The 22597-nt window shown below is 36.8% G+C and overlaps 1 protein-coding gene across 3 annotated transcripts in view; it reads left to right on the top strand.

Moving 5' to 3' along the window:
* The window catches only part of LOC5565327, a 222418-nt gene that overhangs the window by 149427 nt on the left and 50394 nt on the right, over positions 1–22597 (top strand). Inside the window, exon 1 of one of the 3 annotated variants that reach the window (XM_001649623.2) lies at positions 6656–7255. The exons of the other annotated variants lie outside the window; for them this stretch is intronic. Coding sequence (XP_001649673.2) covers positions 7247–7255 — 9 coding nt within the window. The 5' untranslated portion in view covers positions 6656–7246. Of the gene's footprint in view, positions 1–6655; positions 7256–22597 lie in introns of those variants that run through there. 3 annotated transcript variants of the gene reach the window in all.

Below are 22597 nucleotides of genomic sequence, written 5' to 3'. Positions count from 1 at the left end.
GGACAATCCGCTTATTCTCAAAGTGCGCATTCTAGCAGATTTCATATTATTGATATCTTGAACAATATGGATATTGATGGAGAAAGAATGTTGATGTGTAATGATTGTTGCTTCTAGAGCCGCGAATTCCTCTGCATCTCCACAATCACCACGAGAAGGGTGTTTATCGGTGAGGGAGGAGAAAAATCTGGGAGTCACCTCTGGTCGGTGATGCGATTTACGAATGAGGAGGAAAAATACGACACTGACTCAACCTTCGGGCTGTCGCATTGTTGTGTTTTGTACTACAGTTGTGATTTATATGACTTATATGAATCTTCTTGAAAACAATACTCGACAATTTTTGTGTACAGTTCGCGGGAAAATCAACAAATGTACATAGAAAACACATAGTAATGAGTTCGAGTAGACCACAATTCAAAATTGGTATACCTCAAAATCCAGATAGTGCCGAAACTTGGAATCAGCAGTACAGGTGTTCTCAGGGTGGAGCGCTGTCTGAAGGTACCTCATTCTTTAATTGATCACTAGGTGACACTAGTGAACAAGAAATTTTTACTTTTGTATTGCTGACCTGTCTGGAACCTGTCTATTTAGAAAGATCACGTCTTAGGCAAAGTTTTTCAGTAACTCAAGGGCTACCATTGTTGGATCTATGTGATTCAATTTTTTTTCTACCGGGCGGCGCTGGTGAGCATAAAACTTTTCGATATTGAATATTAAATTTAATCGAAACACTAATACATCTAAAGAAATACTACACTTTTAAAAATAAGAAGGTTAAACGCCATGTAAATTTCATTCATGCGATGTAAACATGAAGTCATGCAAATTTAAGTCTCAAGTCATGTAAACATGCATTGTATGTCACGTAATCTCACAGGATCTTGCTGGATTACATTAGATATAATTCATTATATGCCACGCTCCAATAATGTGCATTATAAGCAGAGTTGTTCAAAATCAATCATATTAGCTGATGGTTGATGTACTGAAACTATCAATGTCACTTGCGAGCTATCAATATCACTTTAATTTGATAACCAACAACAGTGATGCGACATCGCATTCTAGATCATAATCACTGCAGAATGAGTGATCACGTGGTAATTATCCAAGCTATCAATGTTTTTCAGTGATTACCACATAGTTTCAATCAATATACAGCCATACCCAAATATATCGTACCGATATATTGCCATTTTATTTGCTTAATTTAAGGCCAAACTTAACCCATTAATGATATTCATAGTCTATCGCCATCAATGCACTGGCGATGGAGTAGACGGCATGATGTTGATGTGATATAGAATGAAAGACTTGTATCGTAGTACAAATCAACAATTTTCAAGCGTTGATAGTGACAGTAAGCAACTCTGATTAAATGTCACAGAAATTTACACTTTTGTTCCAACTGTGTAATATGCAGATCAATGCATATAAGTGAAATAGTTATAATAGTCACTTCATTACCATTTAGAATAATCGAAATTGCAAAATTGGGGTTCGTAAATTGCATCAGTTTCTAAAACGAGGGAGTTTAGTTCGTAAAACGAGATTTTTCCTTTTGGAGTTGCATAGGTAACCGGACTATTGTTTTGGGGTTTTTCCGATGTCCTCGATTCTCCAATGATCTAAAAACCCATAAGTATTCCATTAAGTTCTTGGATGAATTTTTATACAGAACATTTCAGAACTGGACGCTGAAGGTGTCTGGGTTCGATTCCCGGTCGGTCTTGGATCTTTTCGTAATAGAAATTTCCTTGACTTCCCTGGGCATAGAGTTTCATCGTACCTGCCACACGATATACGAATGTATATACGATATACGATATACGATATACGAAATTCGGCAATCTAGGCAAAGAAAGCTCTCAGTTAATAGCTGTGGAAGTGCTCTTAGAACACTACGCTGAGTAGCCATCAGCATTTTTCACTACTATTCAGCAAGTATAAATGACATTGAATAAAGGTTATTTAAAACTGTTATCAAAATTCATTATCAAATTGGTTCGTATAAAATTGATGTTTATTATAAAACCTATCTCATTTTCATTAGTCGAACAACAAATATTCACATCATGAAGTGGAAAATTGTAACGATAGTTAGTCATGACCCGTTTCTGTTTCTGTTCGGGATGAACCACTGTGACCAGTTATTCTGTGATCTTTTGTGGTATACCCCTGCCCTTTGTTTAGTGCATGTCGTTCTACTCCAATATCATTAAGAAATAATGAAGTAGTCGTTTTTCAAACAATTATCATTCTTCACCATTTTGCATAAAGCCTCTTTAGAAAAAGATACCGTTATTTATACCTTTTGGAGAAAACAGTTTGTCTCCATTTAACTCTCAAAAGCGCGCCCATTAATCAGGTTCGGCCCCTATGCTGGTTGAATGATACCGATTTTGACCATGCATCGGTACTCTTGCGTATCAAGTTATTGCCTTTACTTATAAGTTTCAAAGTCGTTTTTTGTAACTGTGAACAGTTTTCATCGCATTAGACATTTAGATTCCTTGAAACAAGAATCGTTTACCTGCTAGGTATTCAAAAATAAGTACTTGATCTCGGAAAGAATTTGCCTCATGAAATGAAACCAGCCTCAGATTCTGATTGAGTAATTTTTATACTTTGACCTCCTCATTATCTAGTACAAATAGGTGGATTTCAGTGACTTGTTACTCTCTTATACTCTTCCGACCATAACTTGAAAGTATTAACAAGAACAGATACAACAAGAGTACAATATGGTAGATCTTACCTCGTAACGCACCTCGAAAAGGTGATCTACCCGCGTTACGGGAGCATGACCTTTACTCGTGATTAAAATTTTGCATTTCTTTTAACATTTTTATGTACATGACCCTGCTTATAATAAACACTGGCTTATCATTTATTAATTGGGCATCTATGAGCACATATAGTCACAAGATGAATTAACTACATGCGATCCTAAATGTGCTCCGATAACTTGTTCCTTATTGCAGAGAGCTTTTATGCCAAAATATCCATCAACCGAATTGTACCGATGTTAGCTACATATACAAAATTACGATCGAAACTTACTTTTCGGTTGTTCCGGGTTTCCAGAACTAGATATCAATGCGGACATGATTAGAGAATCTTTATTCACAGTCCACGTAAATACCTATCCAACAATTTAAGAATGTTTGAATTTTCGGGTCGAAAACGACCCTAAGTCTCAATTTGTAACATTTTTTTTATCGAAGCCCCCTTAAGGTCATTCAAAATTTCTGTTTCGAAAAAAAAAAATCAAACAAATAAATGATTGTCAGAAAATTTCAAGTTGCTGGGTTATTTTAATCAAAAGTTACATTGATTTGAATTTTGAAATGGGTCGGAAGCATGATTTCGATAGCAAAGCTGAATAAAATAGCTGTACTAGTAAGATATATACGTTGCTTATTACATATTTCTAAGCTGTATAGGTTTACATGATCGACACTAAAATTACATGTTCATTTAGGATTTCAAAGATTTGAAGATAAGCTAAACGACAGATAGGCTGTGTATAAAAAAAAATAAGAAATAAATAGCTAATTATATGCAATGTCTCCAAAACATGCAATTTATTAGTCTACATTTAGGTTGTCATAAACTGCAGGAAAACTTTCTAAGATAACGACCAGATATGGCTCGTGGCCGCTAAACAAAAATGTTTGCAAACGGACGATTGTTAAAAGCAGATAGGGCCTTCAATTCTCAGTCTTGTGAGTCATGTTATGTGCTATAAAATTTAATCATTTTCGTCGCGCGTCGCGCGCTAAGCAATTACGGATGCTAATAGCTAGTAGATATAGTACATAGAGCACTAAGATGAGTATTAGACTACAGGGGACGGACCTGGTGCAGGGGTTAGAACACACGCCTCTCACGCCGAGGACCTGGGATCGAATCTCATCCCCGAGGTAGTCACTAAAAATTTCAGTAGTGACGACTTCCTTCGGAAGGGAAGTGAAGCCGTTGGTCCCGCGATGAACTTAGCCCAGGGCTAAAAATCTCGTTAATAAAGATAGAAAAAAAAGTATTAGACTATATCTAAGTTTGGATGTAATGTTAGGAAGAAAGCATAGAAGAAGATACTTTTAGAGCATACTCAACAACATAAGTCGCACCCTATCGTATATCGTTTGGTTTGTTTTGACCGGGTAGTTCTTATGTTCCCCGCACGTCCCTTTCACAATCAAACCAACATCGATTTCCAGGAGCACACTGCACAGTGGTTCAATGCATAGAAATCGTCAATACTATTGAGTAAATATTGTACAAAATTGCATTAAAATGTGTGATTTTGAAACGGAATTGATATGCAACTAACTATGACTCAAATATTTAAATCAATATTCGATTGAGTCAAGATAATGATACACCCCAACTTATTTTTACGACCGTTATCGGGGGGTCGTAAAAAAATCGATCGTTAAAAAATCAGGGTTATAATTATGTTCTTCAAAAATGCAACGTCTTGATGCGGAAATACTGATTCGAGATATTCGGCAAAGTTGAAGCATAGGTTGAGAACTTTCCAAAATGACCGTTCAAGTTTTCATATTTTGATAAAAGATGGCAACACTGCACGATTGTTATCAAAAGAGCCAATTTTATGGGGGTGTGATATGCAAATAACAAAAAAAAATTGAGATAACGATACCGAATGTTCACCAAAGTTGAGGGAAGTGTTGCGTGCCACACAGTCGGCCGAATCACAAATTTTTATGTGGCTGGCAACACTGTTTAAGATGAATAAAGGAAAGATCAAAACCATAACACTTGAGCAGAATAGAATAATAGAATGCTTAGCAACATAGCAATACTCTTCAAATGTAATCCAGTTTTTCATGAAGGGTTCAAAATTTTGTCGTAGCTGGCAACACTACTTAAGTGAAATGCAACTATTGTTTTGCGGATATCTCAGGATCCTGACCACTTAGAAAGATGGCGTTTCGGCAAAGTTGTTCAGTAGCTCAAGCGCTATCATTATTCTAGCCAAGAGATTCGAGATTTTACCACCAGTCGGCGCTAGTGAGCATAGAACTTTTGTTTTGCAGATAGCTCAGGATCCTGACCACTTAGAAAATTTTGAATTTCATAGCTTTTATAATGATAGCGCTTGAGCTACTGAACAACTTTGCCGAATACGCCACCTTTCTAAGTGGCCAGGATCCTGAGATATGCCAACATTTCGAATCTCATAGCTTTTATAATGATAGCGCTTGAGCTAACGAATAACTTTGCCGAAGGCGCCATTTTTCTAAGTGGCCAGGGTCCTGAGATATTCGCAAAACAAATGTTTCAGCCTGGTGGCAAAATTTTGAACTTCATAGCTTTTATACTGATAGCGCTTGAGCTACTGAACAACTTTGCCAAAGACGCCATCTTTCTTAGTGGTGAGGATCCTGAGATATCCGCAAAACAAAATTTCGATGCTCACTAGCGCCACCTAGTGGCAGAATTCCACAATTCAATGACCACCGTATGTTAGCCCTTGGACTACTGAACAATTTTGCTGAACATCATGATCCTCTATTTTGAATACTTTTTAAGATAGTGATCATTTATAAAAACGGTCGTTAATCTGAATTTCGGTCGTAAAAAAGTGGTCGTAAAAAAGGTTGGAGTGTACCGATAAATTACCGAGAATTCTATGTTTAATCTCGAGAGAGATATGTTGAAAATTTATGACGATTGTTGGGTCTTCATAGTTCAAAAAAAAAAAAAATGTAACGTTCAACTTTCCACTGATCACAAACCACTATGCGCCGTGGTGGTCGTAATTGCAGTGTGATAAAGTGAGAATCAGCCAGCAGCAGCAGCAGCAGTAACAGCGACAAGCAATAAGGACGACTGAAGGGACGAACGAGGGTGACTGAACGAACATCTGCTCGTGGCGCTTTGCCGGCTGGCTAAGCGAGAATAAACCAGGGCAGATGTACCAATGATGGCAATAGTGGGAACAATTTTGAAAACTGAAATTTTTAATTGGACTCTTGTTTCAAGCTCTTTTGGTAATTATATCGAAGTTTGTAAAAAACCTCAGAAGCTAATTCCGGCATTGAAAGAGGGAAACCAATTATTACTAACTTATAGCGAAAAAGCTCAAAAACTTGTTATGCAGTTTGAAAGCGCGCACAATTTCAATATAGGACCCACTAGTCCAATTGAAAATCAAGCTACTCAGGAATTCAAAAGTTATCTCAATCAAGAAAACGTTGAAGGAATTATTTTGAAGATGTGAGAACTATTAATATAAATCTTTTTTTTTTACATTATCACCAAGAACCTTTAAGAAAGTAGCTTATTATTCATGGTTGATATATTTAACAAATGTTTTCAGTTGGAATATTTTCCTGACAAATGGAAAACTGCCAAGATTTTATCAACTTTAAAACCATTAATTTTGAACAGACTTTTCGCCAAAGGACGAGGCCTGCGTGTCATTTGTAGTAGATTGCAAAATAGTACGAATATATTATTTTTTTTTCTAAAATCTGATTTTTGTCCACACTGTCGACATATTGCATCCATAACTGGTACACCTACCCTACCACTACAGCACACAGAGGCATACCTCACTGCGATGTGCAACCGCGCTGAGTAGTGTGAGCTGCAGGCTGCAGGCAGCGCGGGTTGATTTGTGCGATACCGGTGGCAGTACATTTTGGGTAAATATCGGAGAAGGTTCAACGGATCGTTTACTGCGCTGCGAGGCCGATAACGGACGAAGCGAACTTAACGTAGTGCCTGTGCCATAGTTAGGCGATGTTTGCTTGAGCAGTTTGGACGCGTCGAAGACTACCGCGCGACCGTTTTGTTACACACTGGGATTTATCGTTTGCTGCGTTGTTTGCATTCTGAACGGGTGCTGGGTTTTGTCCAGCTTCGGAACTGACTGGGGGCTGCGTTTGGTCCCGGAAAGAGGAATGTAGGCGTCTGTTGTTTGCAATGCGTTTGTAAGTGGTTCCGGCTGTGAAGAAGGATTACAGACCAGTGAAAATCATCATTGATCGTGTTGTGCCACACTAGGATTTAGTGGTCGTCTCTGTGAAGCATTACTATGTGCGTCAATCAATAGTGATTCGTGCGATGTGATATGGAAGTTATAGTCTGGGATGTACAAAAATACCAAGCAAATAATTCAGTGATATGAGTGAAAATTGAAGTTAAAAAATAACCGAATCTTAGGGATTAACCACAAAACCGATTGGAGCAGCCAATAGAAGAAATGCATCCAGTAAGTAATCCTGTTTGAATATTCAAAACTAAACTAGCTTAAGCTAGATATATAACGCATTTATCGTGGCTATAGAAGATTGCAACGATTTTTGCCCTAATTTGTTGACCAGTTTATTCGGCATTTGTTTTAATGTATGAACATTGGTTATCCTATATAACTCATTAGTAATATACCAGCTTCAGAATCAATTTCAAAATTTTATTTTGAATCCTCTGCAGAGCTTTCTTCCTGATATTACAACAGCTATTTCATATTGGTACAGCATACAACATGGCCGGCCTGAAAATTTGTTTGAATATCAAGAGATTGTTATTAAAACAAAGTTTCTATTTTCTGTTGATAAGTAGATACAGACATTTTACATATTTATTACATTTGTTGCATTTGGCTTGAATTCCCTCAATGTGATTTTTAAAAGTTAAATTTTTATCTAGCATGACCGCTAGATATTCAACTTCATCTGATCTATTTATTGGAACCCTTCTCATCGTAACAACATGTCTACTTGAAGGTTTGAAATAAAGAACTTTTGGTTTATGTGGGAATATTGAAGATTCAGTTTTGGAAGCATTAGGAGAAATCTTCGATTTTTTTTCCTTTATTGACGCACTGGGCACCGCATTTTGGTGGTGCATCTAGGGACGCATCAACGGAGACAACCCATTTAACGAATTCTATGCACTGTGCAACTGTGATGCCAAGCTCCTAGGAACGACAAGTCGTCTTTTGCGGCGTGCATTGCGTTCCTAAGTGTGCATAAATTATCTTGGATAATCTCCCAAACATAATCTCGCAAGGTAATGAACGGGCAAGGCGTGTCGGGAGGAAGGGCTGTGGCTTATCCGCACGGTCCTGGCAATCCTATTCTGTTTTAAGGTGGAATGAGCGAAGTTCTGATTTTATCATTCAATATTGTATTTTCTTGGTTGTTACTTCTCCGTGTCTTTTTTTTCGTTGTCGAAACGGTTTTAGTTTTCAGACGGCGTTGGTTATTGGTGTTGAGGGAACGTCTGCATTATATTGTTTAGCATACCTAATCAGATTAAAGTTTCTGCTGCAAATGAGAAAGTAAATGAGTACAGCTGAATTTTTTGCCGTTCTGCTAGGATGCTGGGGAACTGAATGTAATTTACTTTGTAGAGAATGTGCACAAATATGAGCCAGGTCTAGACAAACATCTTTGAAATAAATAAAATAATTATGATACTTTTCCGTGAGCAAAATAATTGTATGAACATTTGCAGCGAGAATGTTACACGTTGATAAAGTTTTGAAACTTCGTACTCGTGACACGATGATTAAACGGGAATTGAACAAAGAGCCACTCAGATGGAGCTTGGGTAACATTTCAAATTTAACAACGTCACCGACGAAATCGGATAAACATCACTGATGATGACAATCCAACATCGTGTATAATTTGAGTCGGGTGTGACTCTACGTCTGGTAGACGCATTGATTTGGGAACATTTTACATTAAAAACAATTGAATGAAATTCTCTTTAATTTTTTCATTTTACACTTTTCAAACGAGAGTAGCATACCAAATCATTATTTCTGAATCAACTTTAGAGGTTTCTTGTACCACTTGTTACTGTAATAGGGGGAAATCCCCCAGTACCGGACACTTAAGCCACTAAATTCATAATTCGAAAAATATTGATTTTATGGGCTCGTATTACCCATTTGTGATAAATATTATCATTTTTATAGTGCACAAAAATAAATTTGAAAAAATAAATATGAATTTTGACAATGCATTTTGATGATGTATTTTAGTACCAAATTGATCGATCTTGAAAGGTGGCACCCAATACCGGACACGATCTGGAAATGCCTCGATTTCTGCAAAATTGAACATCATTGAATGTGTACACTATAGGAATAGTTTATAATTACCAATTCAATGCATTTGCAACATTTACAAGAATAATTTGAGTCCTTCTTAGTTTGCAAGATGCCTATCAAAAACCTCTTCCATGTATGATGAAAAAATAGCACATTTTACGATGTTGTTCTGAATAATCATTCTTCTTAATTTCATTGCATGTTTGATACCATGATAGACGGAACCCATGAAAAATGAAAGTATATTGAGACACTGACGCAATAATTACAAAGAAATCATATAACAAATCAAGCTGTCTGAAACTGAGGGACAGGAGGTGCTTAACCAAAATTGTAATTTGTCTATATTTAGTTCAATTATGGTACAAAATACATTCATACTATCAAATTAGAGTTATGTTCGATTATGCTTGTGAGATCCAAAGTATTCAAAATAATTACTAAATAGGCTCAAAATTAAGAGAATACGTCAATTTTTTTAAAGATTTTCAAACTTTTCTACTTTTTTAAAAAGGCATGCATATTTCGAGGATGTGTTATACTACGCAAACATTAGTCTACATAAAAGCTTTCTTTTCTACTAATACACCATCTTGATTGGACCATGATATCTCAATGTTTCGACTTTGTCCGGTATTGGGTGCTGTCCGGCACTGGGGGATCTCCCCCTACCTAATATATACGTATAGTTGCACAACTATAGAAAACATGATTGTACCCCGTTTGGCATAAAGTCGTTTGGCATAAGGTCGTTTGGCATAAAGCCACTTGGCATAAAATCGTTTGGCATAATGGTCGTTTGGCATAATGGCCATTTGGCATAATGGTCATTTGGCATAATGGCCGTTTCGCATAATGATTGACTTAGAATGAATATCGGCATTTTCGAAGCTTTTACCGAGATCAACACCACCAACCCCATAGCAAAAATTTTTCGTTGGCTCACAATAAGCGTGGTGGTCGTTCAGGGATATTCCAAGCTATAAATGTCAAAAATTGTAGAGAGCATAACTAAATAAAACTGGGGACGGTTCTGGTGGAAGATCTTTTCGGAATAATAAAATTTTGTTCAACATCCCAGAACATAGAGTATCGTTGAGCTTATTGCGATATACATATTTGAAAATAGTCAATCAACAAAGAAAGCTCACAGTTATTAATAAAGGAATGAAAATTATTTGGTAAAAGAAGGGAAAATTTATTTTCAAAATATTAAAAGCTCTTATCCATAAATCTATTATTGCAGCATACTGCAAAATAGCCTAAGTACGAGAGCAGGTTATTATTTGTTTAAAATATTTGAGGCATATCGAAATAATATACGAAAAATATCTTCTCACAGCATAACTCAAACAAACAACACATTTTCCAAAAAAAAAAAAAAAAATATTTGTGGCAAACTTTTGAACGATTCTATATAAATTTTAATTTTGAAAGTTTACATCAAAAACACTGTCTACTATCGAAAGAAGGAAAAATTGTGATTGAATTTTTTTTTTCCAGCATATCTCAAAAGGAAATCTTGTGTTTGCAAAACAAAAAAATATGATGGATATTGGCACGTTCTATCTATATATTCTATATTGGCACGTAACTTCTTCTTTTAACGTGTAGTGTCGTCTAACTATCATTCCAACAGCACGTCTTGCAAGAATTGATAAAAAAAAAAACAAAAAAAAAAGGTTAACATTTAGTCTAACTAAATAATAAAATTTAAAACAGTATAAATATAAAGAACAGCCTATTCTTAGAAGAAGGCAAAATTAATTATTAAACCAATTAAACCAATTGGATTGGACGCCAAAAATTATTGCGGCATAATAAAACGAATTATATTTGCGTTCAAAATCATCGAAGTGATTTTGGTACTTTTCCCTGAATGTCGTTTCTCCGAATGCTGGTTCCCCGAATGACCCTTTTCCACAAAAAGTGGTGCTATTTAAATAGGTGCTATAACAGCCTTCAGTGACTGTATGGTGAACGAGAAGAACGATAAGCAATCTAAAGAAGGATGTATAAATAAAGAAGGATGCATATCAGATGGCCAGTTCGTTCACCACCCTGAAATGTATAAAGTTACGACAATTATGAGTGCCACAAACTTTTCGGGGAAGTAGGCTATTCGGGGAAGCGGGATATTCAGGGAACTAGCATTCGAGCAACTGGCGTTCGGGAAACTGACATTCTGGGAAAAGTAGCACAACTCATCGAAATAACTGCATTAATCGATGTCTCTTTTCGCTGATTACTTGAGCAGATCAATGTTATCGATTGCCACCCTTTTGTCAGTTGGAAGCAAAACAATATCTAAAAAAAGTAGCTCCAAAGAACATCCTAAGTATAAAAGAGGGTGATGTTTATTTAAATTTCAAATCAGTTTTTATACCTGATTTGATTATGATTACATCATATTAAAAAAAATGTTTTAAAGAAGGGTTAATTGTGCTAAATATATCGAAATCTTCTGTGCAAAAATCTATTCCAATAGCGGAACTCAAAAAATTGATATTTGAAAGAAGGGTAATTTCTGGATAAATAATAAAATACTATTGGCAATAACTTTTCTAATATGCCTTAGTTTATTCAAGAGCATATGATTGTTGAATAAAGTGACATTTTGTATCAATTGACGTTACAACAAGCCTGATGTCATCAGAAAAATTCAATTGAAACGTAAAAACGAATTTCATGTTAAGAAATTCTTGGTTTCAGACTTATTATGCCAAACGACCATTATGCCATACGACTTTATGCCAAATGACCATTATGCCAAACGACTTTATGCCAAACGGCTTTATGCCAAACGACTTTATGCCAAATGACCTACCACCGGAAAACATATTTGATATCGAGTTGTAGGGGGAGATTCCCATGTACCGGACAACTAAGCTGTTAAATTATATACTCCAAATTAATTGAGTTGATCCATTCTTGTAACCCATATCTACTAAATGATGATACTTTTGTTTCATACAATAATAGATTTTAAAATACTAACTCGAATTTTGGCATTGTATGTCGATGATTTAGTAAAACTGTATTTTAGTAAAACTTACATCAATTTTGAAAGGTGGTATCCAGAACCGTACACAGTCTTGAGATGTGTTGAAGTAATTAAATTTTTGCCTCATTGAATGTTTTCTATTCAGGAAAAGTGATTAGCAGCTAATTCAAAGCATCTTGAACATTAATATATGTTATTTGAGTTTAAAAGAGTTGTTGACGAGTTCATGACTGCTGTTCACGGGAGAACGGGAGAACCGATTTTTTTTCTGTGTAGCTTCACGAAGCACCTCACGAATGTAAAACAACGCAAAACAAACATGACAGACTCGCGAACAGACTTGGTGTGAGTCAGTTCACACCTGCCTTCTGGGGAGAACATACCAAAAGAAACAGCATAATGTACGCGTACACTTACTCGCGAGAATCCGCACAAGGTATGAATTATTATGGTTTTGAAAGATAAATCAATTGTACATCCATCAAATGTACAGTAAACTAGCAGTTTGTAGTCAAAACACCTGAGACACTAAAAATCTTGGAGCTTTTTTTTCCCAAAAGGGAAAGTGACTATGAACAACTTCGAACACGTTCACGAATTACTTTAGCTTCGTTTACTCACGAACAAGATAGATGCGAGTAAATCAGTATTCTGATGTTCAAACGTTTTGTTTTGATCCGGTACAGTGGAGATCAGGAATCAGGTATCAGAAGGCTTGCTGCAAAGCCACAATCCCCACCAATTGGGAGATTTGTGCCATGGCCATATTTTAACCTATTTAATCATCTACTTACCCTATGGGAAAGGAAAGGGAAGGAAAAGATGGGAGGAAATTGGACTGGGTCCCTTGAAGAGGGAAAATCGCATGAGCGAATTTAAAGCATGTAGCTCCATTCAACAATTGGTTCAAACAGTGCACACTGTAGCCTTCGCTGAAAAAACGTGATCGAAATTGTTTTGACCTTGAAAACATGATTTTAGTACTATAGTGTCTTCGGGAAAGTTTTTCCATAAAATAATCGCTATTTTATGAAAGTGTCAATTTGGTGATTAATCCACCTAAAAGTGAGAACAAAATTTTATTTTTCGTATTTATGAATTTAAAAATAAACTTTATTCGGAAAAGTTGTAGGTAATATTAGAAGAAACAACTTTGCTGAAGACACCGTATGCATATTTTTTGATTTTTATGTACATTTGTGGAGTTTTTTTGTGGAACGCCCCTAAAAATCACTTTTTTCATCATAACTTGGTTGGATGATTTTGTACAATTTTCAATTGTTCTAGTGTTATTTGTTACTTGCAAAAACGCATAACTTTCTCCAAAAGAGCATATTTTTATCTCTCATACTTTTCGAGTAATTGAAGATTTTATATAAAATTTTGCACCTTTTTGACACTAAAAATCATTAGGTCGCGCACATTTCCGCAGTCTGAAACATGCTCATCTAATGGTTTGAAACTATTACTATGAAATGCAGAGAAAGCCGTTTTTAGCCTGCTTTAGCCTGACGGTCAAAAAAAAAAGTCTGAAAAAATGTTTACTTACATGCAGATATAATTTACACTAATTCACTACACCCTATATTGACTTAACTTGAATATCTGGCAACACTGTATCGAATTTTATGCAATCAAGTCAACAATATAATAAATCAACAAAAGGTCGGAATAATCTGTTCAGACAAGTTTATCACAGACAAACAGACAACATATCCAACACACTTTTCGTCGTTCACCTTTACAACGTTAGCTGTTTATTTTTTGCAGAAAAACACTTATTGCTATTTTTTCTGCAGGAAGTCTCAGTCCTTTCTTGAGAATTTTTCGGAGCTCACAGCAAAAAATAAAATGTATAATATAACTATGAAACATTTATTTTTTCCTTTAAAATTCATATGCAATCCATAAATCAGTAAATATTAATGTTTAAGATTATAATCATTATTTTTAGCTTCGCTATCACTGGTTTATTCGTTATCTATTTTAACCAAAAGATTTTCCCATCCTGACAAGGAAACACTTTTTTCTCGGGAATGCTCAAATAGATGTAATCACAGGATTTGATGTCGCCAACAAACAGTGTAATAATTCTTAGTCAGTATCAATTCTGGAGATCCTCCCTGCAATTCTTAATATCCTTGTTACATCCTCTTGAGCCTTTTCGGGAGTTTGGGATGGGATCAAATGAATTAGCAGTCAACACCAACATCTTTCAATAAAATCAGTTTTCATATTCGATACAACAGATTCACTTATTAAAAATTTGGTTTCTCTCCCATCAATTCATTAAGAAATATTTATCGATTTCTACAAAATGAATCGAATCAAAAACTCGAATTAAGAAAATCAATTCATTCAATTCTAGATGCTCCAAACATCGATTTAAAATATCGATTAATCGTAATGACAACTTAAATATTCGAAATATCAATTTAAACTCAGCCAAAGCTAGTACGGATGCTGCTATTGCGTGCCACTCATATAAACCAAAAAGCAATTAACCCCTCTACCGGCAACTTCATATTTTATTATCATATTATATTTTTGCACCATTTTTTCACAAACTCTCAAAAAACTCTTCTAGTTTCCGATTACTTATCGATATTGATCATTGGTCAACTAGATCCGCAGATATTCCAAAATTCCTTGGGGGACCGACGCGTAGCCATAACCCACGTAAATATCTCAGGCTACAGAATTTTAATCGTATTCGGATATTCACTCCTCGGAACGATACATTAATGGGAGTATGTTGTGAAAAATGAAGCAATTTGGTGCTGCCGTCTTTAAGTAATGATCATTTATGTTTTTTGTACTACACTGGACAAATAAAGATCTTGAAAACTCTAAAAAACCTCATATCGCAAATTTCAGATTTTTCCAAGAATACTGAAGCGATTTGTATGATTTTTTCAGAGTAGCTCCTCATTACCTGGCATTGTATAGCACACATTTTAATTTTTTTGATAAATTTACCAAAAACAAAATGGCCGCCAAGGACATTTTATATGGAAAATGTCGGTCCCCCAAGGAACATCCGGATATCTTCAAAACTAGATCACCTATGTTTATTATCGACACGGATTCTTAAACTAGAAGAGTTTTTTAAGGTCTTGTGAAAAAAATGGTGTAAAAATATCGAGAAACAAAAAAGTTATCTAGATTTGAATATTTTTTTAGCGGTAAAATATGAAGCTGCCGGTAGAGGGGTTAAACAGTTTAAAATGCATATTTACCGATTTACACAATTATGAAGAAACAATCCACAATCGCCTTCGTGTACTGCCGTTCTACGCATATTTGGCTCGCAGCTCATAAGGTTTACAAAGAAAATGGGACAAGTGTAGATGAGCAGTGTAAGCAGGTTGTAATTTATGAATGGTACCTTTTATACATGGGTTCAGTCACCTCAAATGAACAAATTCAACAAAATGTTATCATAGAAAAATGTATGAACAAATGTTGTTACATGATCTTTAATATGACCATCTCAAGATTTCAGTAATTCCGCTGTTTTATTTTGTATGATGCTGATAAATAACCTTCGCCAATCGTATCATCAATCAAGCGGTTCTAGTGATGGCAAATCACATGGCACGAGGGTAAATATTTCCGATAACTATTACTAATATTCTAAAATATTTCAACAAACGTATTTTTTTTTCATTCTCCACAAATTATCAACTATTTATTGTAAAATGCATAAATATTATAATTGTGAATAAAACTAAAATATAGGGATTTCTTATGAACAACACGAAAACTACAACATTTTTTATTGGTTTAGTGGGAAAAAAATTCATTATCGGTATTCTACTACTACTACCGATGAATCTATGACAAAAGGTCGAAAGGACAAAAGGTCGCAAAAGTAGTCGGAGCCGGAATCCCTAATTGACCACCTACTTTATATATGGAACTAACGTTAGAAAAGTGAACGATGAAAAGAGTGTATGATATTTAGTCTGTTTGTCTGTGGTAAACCTGTCTGGACAGATTATTCCGATCTGGTGTTGATTGATGTCATTGTTGATTTGATTGCATAAAATTCTATACAGTGATGCCAGATATTCAAGTTAAGCCAATATAGGGTGTAGTGAATTAGTGTAAATTATATCTGCATGTAAGTAAACATTTTTTCAGACTTTTTTTTTACCGTCAGGCTAAAGCAGGCTAAAAGTGGCTTTCTTTGCATTTCATAGTATTGGTTTCAAACCATTGGATGAGCATGTTTCAGACTGCGGAAATTTGCGCAACCTAATGATTTTTAGTGTCAAAAAGGTGCGAAATTTTATATAAAACCTTCAATAACTCGAAAAGTATGAGAGATAAAAATATGCTCTTTTGGAGAAAGTTATGCGTTTTTGCAAGTAACAAATAACACTAGAACAATTGAAAATTGTACAAAATCATCCAACCAAGTTATGATGAAAAAAGTGATTTTTAGGGGCTCCACAAAAAACTCCACAAATGTACATGAAAATCAAAAAATATGCATACGGTGTCTTAAGCAAAGTTGTTTCTTCTAATATTACATACAACTTTCCTGAATAAAGTTTATTTTTTAATTCATAAATACGAAAAATAAAATTTCGTTCTCACTTTTAGGTGGATTAATCACCAAATTGACACTTTCATAAAATAGCGATTATTTTATAGAAAAACTTTCCCAAAGACACTATAGTACTAAAATCATGTTTTCAAGGTCAAAACAATTTCGATCACGTTTTTTCAGCGACGGCTACAGTGTGCAGTGCCCTTAAAAGGACACTGTAAAGCGCATAAGCATAAAGAGAGCTTATAGCTCATTACCACAGAGGGTCAAGAATAACAGAATGTCCAGAAGATTCAGGCTTCTGAAATCAGTTTCACTTAATACTTGTTTGCCAAGTAATGGGAATCACAGTTGCGCAAAAACTGTACAGTTACATATCAGATGATACGAAGTTCCATAATCGAAATTCCAACTATCACACACAAATGAGTCAGCACGTTGAATATTTGCAGTTGGATAGTTGAGTCGGCAGTGGCCTGTCAACGCTCTGACCAAAAGACTGCAATTCTGCTTTGACAGATTTGTTAAATACTTCGCTACCCTTGGAGATGGCTCAGTAGTGTACAATTTTGTTTGACGACATGACTCCAAACTATTCCAATATTGCTTGTGCTGAGTTGCCGCCCAAGAATTTATCTGAATCTTCACCCAGCACTTCGAAGTTGTAATAGCCGGCTCAGGGCCGATGAAGTCATCAGCCAATTCATTTCAAGCGATGGGAGAATGGTCAGGTACCCATTCAAAGTTTACAGAGTTGACTGAATTCAGTTCCTCAATTTGAGTTCGACAAGCTTCGACCTTGAGTTGGCCGAAGCAATAACATTTATAGCAGCCTGACTATCTGAACAGAAATACATAACTTCACCCATTGCACTGATTGCACTTCACACAGAAGAGCAAATATTTCGGCCTGAAAAACGTTGCAGTTTCTACCAAGTGAGTACCCGTAACACGGGTAGATCACCTTTTCGAGGTGCGTTGCGGACGGTCGGAAGAGTATAAGAGAGTAACAAGCCACTAAGACCCACCTATTTGTCCTAGATGATGAGGAGGTCGAAGTGGAAAAATGACTCAATCAGGAACTGAGGCTGGGTTTAATTCATGAGACAAATTCTTTCCGATTTCAAGTGCCTATATTTCGATATCTAGGAGGTTAACGATACCGAATCAGTGGAGTAGAAGACCTCCTACATTCTAAAATAAGCTTCTTGTTACAAGGAATCTAAATGTCTAATGCGATGAAACCTGTTCACAGTTACAAAAAACGATTTTGAAACTTATAAGTAGAAGCAAAATCAGTATCATCAACCAGCTTACTAGCCGAACCTGATTAAGGGGCGCGCTTTTGCGAGTTTAATGGTGACAAACTGTTTTCTCCAAAAGGTATAGAAGAGACAAGACATTTATATGCCAATATTGGTCGAACAACTGTTGTGTAAATCCATTTGATATACTTGGATTTTAGACCCCAGGTTTTACCAAAGGTTCGCATTGATCGGAGGTCATGCAAGCTTTTTTGACTCTGAAATCAATGTGAGGTGTCCATAAAAGTTTGGAATCTAGAACGACTCCGACATACTTTACCCGATCAGTCGCATGAATCTCAGTGCGGGAAAGATGTAGAGGCCGAATTAAAACACGGTTTCGTCTTTCCGTAAAAAGAACAATAGTCGTCGGCAACTCCATAAGTTAGAAAACAGCAATTATTGGGTTACCTGAATAGCATGGTGATAAGCCTTCCTCTTGGGGGCATCCGCAAACACTCAATATCCGAATCGCTGGTTGACGCAATGCCGATAAGAGATGTCAGTTTTTTAACATTTGATGAATCCAATTGGTAATCTTTGTAGGTAGCCCATGGTTTCATGCAGCTTCCAATATGGCATCGAAAGACACATCAAAGACACCCTCAATATCCAAGAAAACACCCAAGCAGGATTGCTTTTGAGCGAATTCTTTCTCAATATCGTATACAACTTTGTGTAAAAGAGTCACAGTGGACTTTCCAGATTGGTAAGCATGTTGATTGACATGAAGAGGCATGTTTGCCAAATAAACATCACGGATGTGATGATCGATAATGCGTTCCAGACATTTCAGAAGAAAAGAGGTCAGGCTGATTGATCTAAAACTCTTCGCTTCTTCATGCGACGCACGTCCTCCTTTCGGGATAAACTTTACAGTAATATCACGCCAGGATCTGGGAATATACCCGGTAGCAAAACTGCGTACAAGTAGCTTTTTCAAAACATGTTTGATAAACTCAAATCCCTTTTGGAGCAGAACAGGATAAATCCTATCCACTCCTGGAGATTTGAAAGGAGCAAAACTATTAAGTTCCCATTGAATCGATTCAGTAGTTACGATACTGCGAACCGAGGCCAGAGACTCGTAACTACATGAGAAGACATTTGGTTCATCCGTAGATGCTATGTCCACACATCCGGGGAAGTGTGTATTGAATAATCATTCTAAAACTTCTTCACCAGAAGAAGTAAAGTTACCGTTAGGTAAGCGAATTTCGTTCACTTAGAAATCCTTAGATTTTGCAAGGATTTTGTTCAGCCGACCGACATCATTCAAACTGGAAACATTTGTACAAAGGTTTTTCCAGCCGGATCGTTCAGCAGAATGAATAGCCTTCTTGCTAGCCGACTTGAACGTCTCTGAACCAGCGGAATGGCGTCTGTTCCAACTCATTCTACATTGTTTCCAAAGTCTAGTCAGATCGAAATTCCACCATGGGGTCCTTCTTGTAGTATTTACAGACCGCAGAGGACATGCTTCTTCAAAAGCTTCCATAATGTAGGATGTTGTAGTATCAACGACATCATCCAAATCACTTGGATTTTCAATGGACGAAGAATATCCATGAAATTTAATCGCCACCAATTCAGTTTGTTGACCGGGGTTTCCTGAAACGCAAAGTCTGCGCAGTTACATTTGAATGTTCGAAAAGGTGTGATGATGATCAGATAACACTGCGGAACACGTTTTTGTCTCAAGTACCAAAATATCGCTATTTACTTGATTAAGGGTTCCTGAAAACATTGCCGTTTTCAGAAATATCATAGCACGTCTAGATTTTGAGATATTGGATGTTGAAAATACTAAATTTGACTATTTCAGCCAACTTGCATGCAAGTTTGCCAGCTTGTAAGGTAATTTATTTGCTTAATTTGCCTCAGAACTCATACTTCATGTATATAACAATACTTAATAACAAGGTTCATAATATTTTTAAATCTCAAAAGTCATTTTTTGATGATTTTTAAAGGTATTGCATTTTGCCATATAAAAGAAACGAAGAGTTTTGTATAGAGACTGTTTGTATGTTGAAAAAATCGATTTAATCGAAATTTAACCGTGCGATTTCAATCAAATTATATCTTAAATGAAAGTTAAAGGCCTATTTTGCATGCTTGATGGATTAGATAACGAAAAATTTGGATAAATCATACTTTAAATTTCATGTAAACATCAATAAAACCAGTGTTATAAACAACTTTGGCGACCTGTAGCTAAAAATCCTGACGTGCTGGATCATTTCTGAGAACGGCATTAGATTCAGCAACCCCAAATCTACTAGAGACACATAATTTGATCCTTGAGACACGCAAATATATCATTTTTGTTGCGCTGTGTAATGATTCCTCATCTGATACATGCCAATTCGTCAACTCGTGACTGATTCTATTCGGGCAGAGCAATAGGTCTAACACTTCTCCTCTAGTGGATTCCATGGAGGTTGAGCAATTGCCTATGTTAAGTAATCCAAGATCTGCACTACTTAAGTGTTCCGTCAGACTGAGGCCTCTCAAATTGATATCTGAGCTGATGATGTGATGAGCATTGACATCGCTGTCCACAATCAGTAGCAGGCCTTTTGTTACGCAGTGCACGACAACTCGTTTGAAATCCTCCGTTGGGGATGGTTCATCATGTGGTATATACACGTATTTCCTTTTAAGGTCACCAACAGAAACATCGATTGTGATAGCACATACATCTGTGGTAGTTAGCTCAGAAATTAGTGTAGCAACGATTGCGTTATTAACGAGCACGCAAGCGCGGAGCAGGGAGCGCAAGTTTGCCATTTCATGTTTGCTGAAAAAAGCAAAAACTGGGTCCACAAGGTTATCTAGATAGAAGTTCTCCTTGCGAAAGTAAGGTGCTTGAACTAGAGTTACTGTGCACGTGCTGTCGCCTTAGGTGCAGGAGCCTCTTTGCTTGCCAGCGCACGGGAGCACAGTACATTGTGAGACCTTTTTTGGTGCGCCTCATTTTGCTTGAGATGTGTCTCACTGCGGTCTCATGCGCACCGTCACATGTGCTGTTTAAAATTCAGCGCAATAATTGAAGTGATTATAAAAGAGTTCAACGAGGATTTAAATTGTAACACTTGGATCGCGAGTCTTCGACCATATCATGTAGGCCATCTAGGCACCTGCATAGCGAGGCGAAGATAGTTGTAGAGGTTCTTCGTTACTAAGCAGTTGTTTCACGACTTGGATACCGATGGCGAGCCATAGCGCCGAGCAGCGCATGAGACGAGTCTCCCCGAGAGCACATTACCTAGCGCGCGCTTTTAGAATTTTCGTGAGCCTCCGTCTAGCGCAGCACACTAGGATTCCGATGAGCTGAGAGACGGTTTGGTTGGAGGCTCGTCAGTACATTTATGTGCTCCTGAGAAATATGTAACTCTAGCTTGAACTTGCACCATCTGTGCCACCAGCGCAGCTTTACCATTTTGCATGAGTCTGCAAAGATTGATCGTTTCTGTTCTTTTATGCTGAAGATTAATCTGAGCTACCCCAACAGTAGGCACTACCTAAACTAGGCAGGATTATGTGCTCAATCAGACTGTGCGAATAATAACTCTCTCCAAAAACACTATTTTCAGACGTGTTAAAGTTAAGTTAGACCAGCATACAAAAAGTATACAGTCAGGTCTCCTATTGGCCACATGGTTGGGGGCGTATTAAGAATCTGCGTTATAGGAGTCCCAGGGCTTATGGGATTTCATCACTTTGGGGTTGTTGTTGAATATCTCGTATGCCAAAAGAGATAGCACAGTACTGTCTTCGGTGAAGTTTTAGTGCTAAGTACGATCTACCTTTAGGAGTTGAGGATCATCCTTTTAGTTGAGAACTTGGCCGGTAGGGGCGCTTTTTCTGATTTGCACTATATGTACCATGAGGGATAAGAGTGCAAAATTTTGTAACATATGATGTCTCTAGATCCTGATGTTTTGGAAGGTTGGTGTCTTCGGAAGAGTTATTCAGTAGCTCAAGGGCTAACATGAGGTGGTCATTCGAATACAGAATTACACCACCAGGTGGGCATGGAATTTTTGTTTTGCACATAGCTCAGTAGCCTGACCACTTAGAAAGATGGCGTCTTCGGCAAAGTTGCTCAGTATCACAAGGGCTAACAAAAGTTTCGAAATGTTGCTACTAGGCGGCGCTAGTGAGCAAAAAATGTTTGTTTAACTCCTACTTAATAGGAGTGCACGTTATAGGAATGCGTTTAATAGGAGACCCGACTGTATACCATCAACTGTTAGCTTGACATCTTCAGTACTCTCGACATACAAAAGCAACAGGCTACATTTTTTTTGTCTCATCATATGCGAACGCTGCGTTCAAATATTTGCTCATGCATCCCGAAAGACTTCCATTGCGGCCCCTCAGCAGATCTACCGGCGTTGTTAGTTTGCTTGGCACACACACGTGTGGATATGAAACAACCTGTAGACTTTATAGAAGGGTTTTCCCACTTGTGCGATGGTTGAAAATCCGTACCGAGCTATGCTCTCAGCCGGTGATGTTGGAAAGCCGGTGGACTTGTTTACTGTTTCCTACGAAATTTCAGACAAATCCAGCATGATGACGTTCGCCGCAACAAGGGACTGTGCGTTGAAGTTTTC

The sequence above is a fragment of the Aedes aegypti genome, chromosome 2 (assembly GCF_002204515.2).
Source record: "Aedes aegypti strain LVP_AGWG chromosome 2, AaegL5.0 Primary Assembly, whole genome shotgun sequence".
Classification (NCBI taxonomy): domain Eukaryota; kingdom Metazoa; phylum Arthropoda; class Insecta; order Diptera; family Culicidae; genus Aedes; species Aedes aegypti.
Note: the sequence above shows the minus strand (reverse complement) of the source record. Positions and strands in the feature narration are given on the sequence as shown.